This window comes from Lottia gigantea (genome assembly GCF_000327385.1).
Source record: "Lottia gigantea unplaced genomic scaffold LOTGIsca_14, whole genome shotgun sequence".
In the NCBI taxonomy this organism is placed as follows: Eukaryota; Metazoa; Mollusca; class Gastropoda; family Lottiidae; genus Lottia; species Lottia gigantea.
Genome location: NW_008707617.1, coordinates 2,902,178 through 2,913,382, shown reverse-complemented (window position 1 = coordinate 2,913,382; position 11,205 = coordinate 2,902,178). Strand labels below are relative to the sequence as shown.

General features: G+C 30.3%; 1 protein-coding gene across 1 annotated transcript; it reads left to right on the top strand.

Moving 5' to 3' along the window:
• Window positions 1-2,430: 2,430 nt before the first annotated feature.
• LOTGIDRAFT_111786 (hypothetical protein) lies at window positions 2,431-9,369 on the top strand (the record flags this gene model as incomplete). The annotated part of the gene is made up of 14 exons (XM_009049768.1): window positions 2,431-2,541; window positions 4,344-4,386; window positions 4,635-4,772; window positions 4,954-5,098; window positions 5,404-5,508; window positions 5,739-5,807; window positions 5,931-5,999; window positions 6,194-6,290; window positions 6,429-6,605; window positions 7,230-7,331; window positions 7,799-7,942; window positions 8,123-8,220; window positions 8,383-8,437; window positions 9,268-9,369. 14 exons carry the CDS (start codon window positions 2,431-2,433, stop codon window positions 9,367-9,369), a joined length of 1,455 nt encoding a protein of 484 aa, XP_009048016.1.
• Between the last annotated feature and the right edge of the window lie 1,836 nt (window positions 9,370-11,205).

Genomic DNA, 11,205 nt, shown 5'->3' with positions numbered 1-11,205 from the left:
ATCTGGTCAATTGTGAATATGGCTTATCAAATTTACTCCATTTCTGGTCTCTTTCTTTAAATCAAACATGTAAAATTATATTAATTAAAAAATGTGTCTACAATAGGCAAAATTGTGAATAACATTGTCCTACAATTTATTACAGAAAGCTCTAGGAGACATTACTTACTAGCTTAAGACTAATTTTTGTGGGAACATTACTTATTTTATCATTCTATATAATGTGCATACGAAACATTAAGTTAGTCTGTTCAAATTACCCATAACACTAACACTGTCTCCAATTGATCAGCCCGACTATCTTTGTCTGCAGCTTCGTGGGCGGACGGAACTCTTGGGGATAACAACCCCTGTCTGGTGCGGACACCCATGCACTTTCGCACGTTTTCATTCATATATTTAAATATACATAATTAATTGTTATTTATTATCAAATAATATCAAATGAGGTACGGTATCGTCGAGCACCAAGCCCTAAATCATATGCACAACCTGTAACTTGGCAGCAAGATAATATCTCTATTACTTGCTATGATGTGTGCTATTGTTATAAAATGTATTACTCATTCCCTTGTTTTCATGTAAACTGACACTTCAGTTCAACTAAAATTTTCTGTAGAAGATGTTAGAATAAAAATGAAATACAAGATTGCACACCACAATCGACGTAAAGACAGTGGCTTAATCAGATCAATCGAACATAATCCCTTCAGATATACACAATCAGATACCTGATCAGCCTATCCAATTAGAATATTTCCTCAAAATTATAAAGTGACAAGCAACTTTCTTCATGTAAATAATAGGACCGCCATAGAAAGTTCCCGGATGATAGACTATATTACATTACGTCAAAATTTAGATAATGGATTAAATTGATTTCTCAAATAACAAATGAGCACTAAAGTGTGTGAAACCGAGAATGAAATAAATCAATAAGAAAAAATACCTGCAGTCACTTAGACGCGTGTCTCCTAATTGCCTTAAATTAATGATAATCCTTCTGATTTCTTATCCGGAAGCCTAAAACTTTAATTTCATTCACCTCTATGCACATGCGTGATCAACATTTCCGGTAACACCTGACAAGTGAAATTTCATCCCGGTTGTTGTCAACTGAAATTTTAAGATAATTTCAGCTGTAAGTCTTCAAAATGGTAAGAATACTCATGTTGTGATCAATTTCTTGAGGATATTTAACATAAAATGAACTAGTATATCAAAGAGGAAGCACATTCACACACTTTAACTCTCTTCTTCTTCACATCACCTTGACTTAAATTTAAACCACGGGCATGACATGATACGCTAGTCCATGTAATTCTCCAGGCAGGGTAGGGATGATCGAATATTTATATTTTTTTCTACACCTTAGAGTCTAAAACTAAAGTGAATTTGAAATAAAGTGTATGAAGAAGGCCAATAGACAATATATAGTATATCTAATATCAAACAAAACACAAAAGTGAAAAGAGAACATACAGTGGTGTAACCTATTTTCGTGGATATCAGGGTTCAACACCGAATTTCGTCAAAGTTAAAAAAACGAAATTTTTTTTTTTATGTCTTAGATGTTTCCTCAGATATTCTACAAAATAATTAGAATTGGTTTGTTTCGATTTCCTTTATGAATTCTTCACTTTGACCCATATTTCATGAGCAACCAACTCTGCAAAGGCTGCAGAATGCGTCACCTATTTTCGTGTACAATGTTTGAACTATAAATAAGTCTAGAAAAACACGTTGTATGGATACCGGGTAGTAAAATTAACTTCTCTTAGTATTTATCTTTAATATCAATTCATTATAACTAGTGACAATTCCTTCAAAGAACCACGATGTAAAAAAAATATAGTGTCTGACAAAATAAGATACGTAGCGTGATTTATTGCTAAAAGTCACTGAAACAACATAAGAATATGGTCCACTTTGTGTTCCATAGAAATTTTCTGCTGACACGGAATCCACTAGTTGATCACATGACTTCATTCGTTGGACTACATTCTAGCAGACGACACTTGGAATTCCGATTATGGCTAGGGATTATAAGGAAATTCGGCTGATAAAAAATGGTGACGTTTGGTAATAACTGAAATCCGCCATTTTGTATTTGTCAAAGTATACATTAATACATTTTACCTTGCTTGAAACTACTGGATTCATTCTACTAGCTGATATGCTAGAGAAAACCCATGTTTATTAAAACAAACTAATGCGGAGGTCGCGCAAGGTCGCTCATGTAAATTATTAATCTTTTCCGGAAATCCACGAATAATAAGTTTCCACAAAATTAGGTTACTCGACTGTACTAGAAAAAAACACCTTTTTTTTTGTCAAATAGAAAACAAAATGAACTATTATATTTTTATCTTTTTTTTCAGAATTTATGTAATATTTGATTACCAGTGAAGAGGACTAGTTAGCGTAGACATGGCCTCTCAATCAACTGCAATTAGGCGTGAAAGTAGCACAGTTAGTTTGAAGAAAACTCCAAATGATTTTGTTTTTGGTCGTCAGATTGGTGAGGGATCCTTTTCCACTGTAAGTAATAATAATAATAAATACAATATTTATAGAGCGCGTTATATAAAAACAATTACTCTAAGCGCTTCACATAAAAATAAAAAAAAAATAAAATGAACAGTTTAAAATAATTGCAGTCAATTAAAAGTATATAGAATGAAATAAAATCTACAAGAAATCCTTAAAAGCAGTTCGAAAGAAGTGAGTCTTGAGTTGTTTTTTAAAAACGTCTAAAGAATTCACATTCCGCAATGACAATGGTAAACTGTTCCAGAGTGTAGGCGCGGCCTTGTCAAAACGACTTTCGTCGTAGCTTTTTGTTCGAACGTCATTTGGAGGATTTAAACGCATACTGTTTTCCGACCTGAGGGATCTATTGGGTTTGTAAGGCGTAATTAGTTCTTGAAGGTAGCTAGGAGCCTTACCATGCATTGCTTTATACACATAAACAAGAAGTTTAAATTGGCAGCGGTAATGAATGGGTAACCAGTGCAACGCGATTAGGACGGGCGTGATTGAATCAAATTTCCTTGTTCGTGTAATCAGACGTGCTGCTGTGTTTTGGACACGCTGAAGCTTACTGATAATGTTAGTGTTAGTACCGTACAGCAATGCGTTGCCATAGACTAGCCTTGATGTAACTAGGGAGAACACTAGTGTTCTACAGGCTTCAACTGAAATTAAAGATCGAATTCGACCAATGTTCCGAAAGTGGTAAAAACAAGCTTTAGAGATCGCACTGGCTTGATGTTCCATAGTGATGGTTTTATCAAAGAACATTCCGAGATTTTTCACACAAGAAACGTCGCTTAACACAGTTCCGTCAAAGGTCAGACAGAAATTGTCTAGATGCTTCACTTGACGTTTAGGTGCAAAGATAATCAATTCTGTTTTGTCTTCATTAAGTTTTAACATATTGGCACTCATCCAATCACTAATGTCAAATAAACATTTTTCTAGACGTTTGGACAGATCGGACCAGTCTCCTTGCGGTCTTATGATTTGATAAACCTGAGTATCATCTGCGTATGAATGGTATGACATTCCATGGCGCCTGCAAATTTCACCAACAGTGTGTCAATCAAGTTAGGACTCAATGTTTTTATACCGGTACACATCTTTAAAGGACAAGAAATTGTTGTGTGATTTTTAAAATCTTAGAGTTAAAATAAAGATATTCAACCGCTCAAATTTTTAATTGTGTTTGAAATTATTTTTAATTAAATATTTGCAAAAACTGGATGTGGCGTAGAGTGTGCTGCTTAACAATAACAAACATTGCAGCCTCCATACAACTCATGCAGTCAGTGAATTTTTGTACACGCTGTAATACCTGACAACAAATACACTCAGTTTCACTCTGCATTACCAGGCACTTGCAACAAGTACACCGAAATGTATCCTTGTTTCTATTGAACAAGTTTGTCTCCTGATCGCCGCTCTTCGTCTCATGTCTGATAGATTCCATTTGCTTCCTATTTAAGAGTTGTTCAAGAGTATAAACAGGCTCAAATCTGTATGGCTGAACACTACAATCATGATATTATTCATCTTCTCTCGGTAAACTTGTATCAGAATCATAGGCTGACACCATGTTTGTTATTGTTCTAGAGCTCACTCTACGTCACATCCGGTTTTGCGAATAATTAATAAAAAATAATTTCAAACACAAATTAAAAATATGAGCAGTTGAATATCTTTATTTTAACAAAAATTTCTTGTCCTTTAAACTTTATTTTTTATATTTTGATGTTGCTTGGCTTTAAGAATAATTATATCAATTTGCATCATTTATTTCATTATATTTTTTTTTCTTTCAGGTTTATTTGGCAAGAGAATTAGAATCTGGAAAAGAGTATGCAAGTAAGTTTAATCCTTGACCTTATTCTATGACAAAACTTTTAGAATGTAAGTGAGTCTGAGTCTTACTGACAATTATTGACTTAATCTCAAACTATTGTTGATCACAAATAACCAATTGTGTTCTATGTATAATCTGAATATTTCTTGAGGTCAGAAAAATAGGATTATCAGGACCAGTATCTTAAAAAGCGTCTATCTTTTACATTAATATAATAAAGAAAGCATAATGATAATTCTTTATGTTTCAGTTAAAGTTTTAGAAAAAAATCATATTATGAGAGAAAGGAAAAGTGGTTATGTTATGAGAGAAAAACAGGTGTTATTAAAGTTAAACCACCCTTTCTTTATCAGATTATACTGCACATTTCAAGATCCAGACAGGCTTTGTATCCTTTACAAATGTTTTTATTTTTTATGATGCTTTTCGCTCTATATTGTGCCATATAACCTTAATTTTTATTACTTAGACCAACTGAGGCCTGTAATCTCATCATTACTTTGTACAGATGGTTTTAAAATATTTGAAATAGGATACAATATTATACATTTTCTTAACTGTATGAATAGATTTTGTGATGAGTTATGCTAGTCGAGGGGAATTATTGAAATATTTGAATAAATTAGGATGTTTTGATGAAAGATGTTCAAGTTTTTATACAGCAGAAATTGTCTCAGCTCTAGAACATTTGCATGGGTTAAAAATTATTCACAGGTCAGTTAGTTTTATATTAATGATTTATAAATTATAATCGATGAAGTCTGTTATGTAACTGTAGTGAAATTAGAGGATAATGCTTAGATTGTAGGAATTAAGGAATTAAATAAGTGAAATATCAAGAGCTTGGTTTCAATCAGATTATTAATACTTCTTGTTTACATTGTATAAAAAATTGTTGTCTTTAATACCAAATATCTATTTATATTCAGAGAATTGTCTTTAATACCAAATATCTATTTATATTCAGAGAATAAATAAATCATGATATCTAGAGTGGTAATGAATGTTTTGTATTGCAGAGATTTAAAACCAGAAAATATACTATTAAATGATAAGATGCATATACTAATAACTGATTTTGGTTCTGCTAAAATTTTAGAAGATACTGAAGTCAATAATGGTATGTTTTAATGAATTTCATACCAGGGGCTAATATAGATACAAAGTTGACACTTCTAAGTTTTAGTGCCCATGGAAACAACTTGCATGCGTACTCTGCTTAAGATGGTGTATAGACAACCTTTACAGGTGCAAATACAAGAGATTAATCCTTTGGGTTGTGTTCAATATCCAAGTTTTGAAATTTTTTGGGCCTTTTTTCCACAGAAAACTCAACTTCAGCACCTGGTAGAAGAAATTCATTTGTTGGAACAGCTCAATATGTTTCACCTGAAGTTTTAAGTAGTAAACAAGCTTATTATAGGTATGTAATTTCATAATATATTACGATCTAACTTTCTATTTATTAAATTGTAAAGAACACATTAAAATCTTACAAGTATACTTAATATGGAAAGGTAAAATGTATTGCTTCTTCTGTTTTCAGTTCAGATTTATGGGCTCTTGGTTGTATCATATACCAATTTCTTTCTGGTTTACCACCGTTCAGAGGAGGGTAAGTATGGTTGAATCAAAAGACAAAGCCTTTTTTTCTTGATAAGAGCCATCTAAATAAGTCATTTTTGCACTGTTTAAAGAGTCCCCAGATATATACAATGGATGGACAAAGAATAGAAATTTTGCTTTTCCTTTTATCTTCTATGAAATATGAAATAAAATCTGTCTTATGATATATAATTTCTATTTCAGACATGAATATCAAATATTCCAGAAGATAAGTAAACTAGATTATGAGTTTCCTGATGGTTTTAGTGATGTTGCTAGAAATCTTGTTGAGCAGTTATTAGTGAGTGGTCAAATTTACTTACAATTATACTGCATTTGTTCTAGTACAAACATAAAACTGTCTTGATGGCTTTACTGCTCCTGAGTTAGTAATTGAGAATGAAAGGGGTCTGATGCCTTGAAATGTTTCTATTCCTAGGTATTGGACCCTACTAGAAGATTAGGATGTACAGATATGGGTGATTATAATCCTTTAAAAAACCATGAGTTTTTTACATCAATAGACTGGGAAACATTACCAGACACGGACCCACCTACTTTATTACCATTTTTACCTGCTGCTCATGGTAACCCAGATCTCTGGAGCAATAAAGAGGTTTGTTGTCTTTCCTGTTAGTATAGCACATCATATTTTGAATAAAGACTTTGATACTCTCCTTGGTGTTAACTTGTGATTATTGAAGTAGTAATAAGTTTAAACATCAGATGTTGCCTTGAAGAGAGGTCTGCTATAATTGAAGAATTTTGTCAGGGATCAGACCAAATTAGAGATGTATTTTAATTGAAGGCATTGTTTTTTATAGCCTGGTTTTGATGCTAAAAGAATGGTTGATTTTATTACTAATAATCTTACAGAGTAAGTCAATACATTTTAAAGTTTAACTGTGAAAGTTAAGATGCATGATGCAAAATCACCAAATTGTTCAAATTAATGCCTTGGTGAAATGTGCATTTTTATGTTTATATTTATTATATTGTAACAGGAGATTTTATATTTTATTATAGTCTAACAGGAGATTTTATATTTATTATAGTCTAACAGGAGATTTAGTAATTAGGTTTCATTATACGCCCACATCTCTCTATGTGGATGTATATTGTCGGCACCCCTTCTGTCTGTCCGTCAACATTTGCTTGTAAACACTCAAAAAACTTGATTTTTTGATGGAATCAAATGAAATTCGGGATGTGTATACATATTCATAAAACGAAGATCAAGTTCAAATTTGAGATATTTTCGACTGTTAGAAGCAGAGTTATAGCCCTTGCCCCAAATCTACTCTTTAAGTTTTCAAACGATTTTGATTTTATATTTATTATGGTATAACAGAAGAGTTTAAATTTATTGTAGTATAACAGAAGATTTTATATTTATTGTAGTATAACAGAAGATTTTATATTTATTGTAGTGTAACAGAAGATTTTATATTTATTATATTGTAACAGATGATTTTATATTTATTATGGTACAACAGAAGATTTTATATTTTATTATGGTATAACAGAAGATTTTATATTTATTACAGTGTAACAGGAGATTTTATATTTATTATGGTATAACAGAAGATTTTTACATATATTACATTGTAACAGGAGAATTTATATTTATTATGGTACAATGGAAGATTTTATGTTTATTATAGTTTAACAGGAAATTTTATATTTATTGTAGTATAATGGAAGATTTTATGTTTATTATAGTATAACAGGAAATTTTATATTTATTGTAGTATAATGGAAGATTTTATGTTTATTATAGTATAACAGGAAATTTTATATTTATTGTAGTATAATGGAAGATTTTATGTTTATTATAGTATAACAGAAGACGAGAGAAGACAAAGATTAGAAAAACAAGCTAGAGAAAATGAGTATCATAAATTTGTTGAAGGGAATCTAATCATTAAACAAGGTCTTATTGATAAACGAAAAGTGAGTTATTTACATGATGTTCTCTTTCTTTTCTCTTGCCACATTTATTTATTTAAACGATTGTGATAGGATCTAATCTAACTTATTAACGGATTAAATTTTTATTTTGTTTTGATCAAAATGTATTTAATTAGCCAATTACTATCTGTAGCCTTATTACCAGATATCATATTTTTTTAGGGTTTATTTGCTAGAAGAAGGATGTTTCTTTTAACGGAAGGACCTCATTTATATTATGTTGATCCAGTACATAAAGTATTAAAAGGCCAAGTTCCCTGGTAAGATATCTGATTCCAGTATATGGTCCAAGGATTGATCTGAACAGCTGTTTTAGATATTAGTTATTTGATTTTGGAATCATAAATTAATTTTTAGAAATGGCAGAATTTGAAATTCTTTCACATAAATTGCATATATACATGTTATATTGATTTTTATAGGTCAGATCATTTTAAGCCAGAAGCCAAAAATTTTAAGATATTTTTTGTGCATACAGTAAGTTCTATTTACTCTTCATTGTTGAAATATTTTATCATATTACTGGTAGTACAAGATTATTTATACAACATAGTATTTTGAAAAAGTTGTACTGATTATTATTAAATCATTATGCATAGAGCACATCAATACATCTTTTAGATTTGGTTAGTTTTATCAGTATCTACATTTTGATATCCAATTATACATCAACATGAATATGTGGTCATATATTGTCGTCACCCCTGTCGGTCGGTCGGTCCGCCCGTCAACATTTCTTGTGAGCACTATAGGGACTACAGTTTTTATCTGATTTTGATAAAACTTGGTGTGATGCTTTGGATTGATAAGATCTCGGTCAAGTTCGAATTTGACAGATTTTCGATGAACGGTTTTTTAGATATTGCCCTTGTTGAAAGTTGTTAAGAATAGTTCTTGAGCAGGATTGAAGCTACAGATCACCAGAACTGATCAACTTGATTTGATCATTGGAATTGATAAGATCTCAGACAAGTTCTAACATTTTCAATTAACGGTTTTTGAGTTATTGCCCTTGACTTTGTAAAAACGCGTCAATAGTTGTTTTGTGCCCTTGATTAGAGCTGTGTGATTTAATTATTTGTTGTATTTGGGTTATTGATATTAACAAATTTTGTGGAATTACTCAGCGAAAATAACTGGCTTATATATATTTATATATATATGTGTAATTGAATTCAAACTAATAATATTTCTTCAATATGAGAAAATTCCTACTTTTGTCACTAAAGACAGTTTTATCATTCCTGACAGCTGCCAGTGGGCATATGTTATCTTGCCCTGCAAGCTATCTTCGAAATATTTTACAGCCAAATCGCACATATTATTTAGAAGATCCACAATCTAGATCTGAAGAATGGGTGAAGAAATTGGAAGAAACTTGGCAAAGATATTATGGTGCAAGGAAATAAAATTAGATATGCTGAGCATAATGTGATACTTTATATCAATGTATATATACTAGATTGTTACAGACGTATAGAGGAAGACTGGTAACAGAAAGAAAATATCACTACGCATTATTAGTTGATACTGTATACTATATAGTTACATACAATTTGAATTTAAAACTATATCCAGTCAAAAAGATATAAATCAAATCATAAGCACGCTCAGTTTAGTTTATTGAGAGAAAAGAAGTGAATATTACAATGAAAATGTTTCTTTGTTTAGAAGCCTAACTATCAGAGTATAGTACCAATTAAGCTTACCATTTTTCACAATTCAGAATCTGATTTGATTATTTGCGTGTCAGATGTGACTGTTATACTGATTGTTAATTGTTATTAATAATGATATATTGTATGAAAGGAGGGTAGAATATTTGTGATTTATTATACTGGTTATGATGTATTAAATGGCATCTAGTAAATTATTTCATTATTAAAAGTACCTCATTTAAACTCTGACAGGAAGGTATCACAAGTTGGAAATATTTATCAAGACCTACAAATAATTTAGCTTTACACTGCTTGTATGGTTCATTTAGTTTTCTCTCATTATCTGTGTATGTTGATTTTTGTTTAATCTGTTTTCAATGTAGCTATAGATACTGAAACATTTCTCTTATATTAATTAAAACCAATAGATGGTAGTTGTTATTTCTTATCTTTTAAAATCAAGTCATATATAATTCTTTGTTTATAAAATATAATCTATTCATTTTTTAGTTATTATTTCATGATAGCTATGATGTAAAATTTGGATCAATATTGAACATGTATCTTATGTAAATGTATATTATTACTATTTTAGATTTGAATTGATTCTTTATTAAAGGATATCAGAGTAGTCGAAATTAGTAACTGTTTGAGTTATACATTCATTCATCAAATTATTTGATATCTTATCATTTACCTCATTTGTATATTCTCATTATCTATATTATATATTGTTGTTAGAGTCCATTTCAAAGCTTTTACATGTCATATTAAATTAAATTCAGGCTAGACTTGTTTTATTTTCTAATGTATGAGATTTTTTACCGAAAAATGGAAATTGATTTATACGCTCTTAATAGGCATTTCTTGATTTGGAAGTAAATTTATTGTTAAAACACAACTGAAATATTTTATTTGAGAAAAAGAGACTGTCAGTTTGTAAGTCATTAACCTGGTATTAGAATCACTCATGACTTTACCCACTCACCCACAATCTACTAGACTATTTTAATGTTAGTATTTCCATACTCCATGAATGAATTATTTATGGTGTGGATTCCAACAATACTACCTATTCTCACTTAATTCATATTTTCTTTACAGCTTTCAATATTTATATTATATATGTGTAATTGAATAAAAAATACTTGAATGTATATTTGAAAAAAAAATTGTTTAACAAAAATATTTTTTTCTCTTTACCAGTATTTTCTAATATTTTTAATTATTAAGATCTTGTAAAGGGAAATTAAGGAAAAAAGAAGCTAAGGAAATTCAGCACAGAAATCATAATAAAATGTTTTGCCTATCAGACAGTTTCTAGTTTAGGGGTTGCATATTTATTTGTACCAATTCTTCAGTGTACATTATTATTGTTATTTGTTTATGAGAAACTATTGAAAAATGTGTAAATAAATTTATTAGAGATTACCAAAGCCTGTGAATATTGGAGGAGAAACAAAGAAATAATTTGGGAAAAAGATCAATGCCAAGAAGTTTAGGCCATTAGATCAGATGGTAGAAAGGTAATATGTTGTAATATGTTACTTTTAAAACATAATATGAAACATTGATAAAAATTTTAAA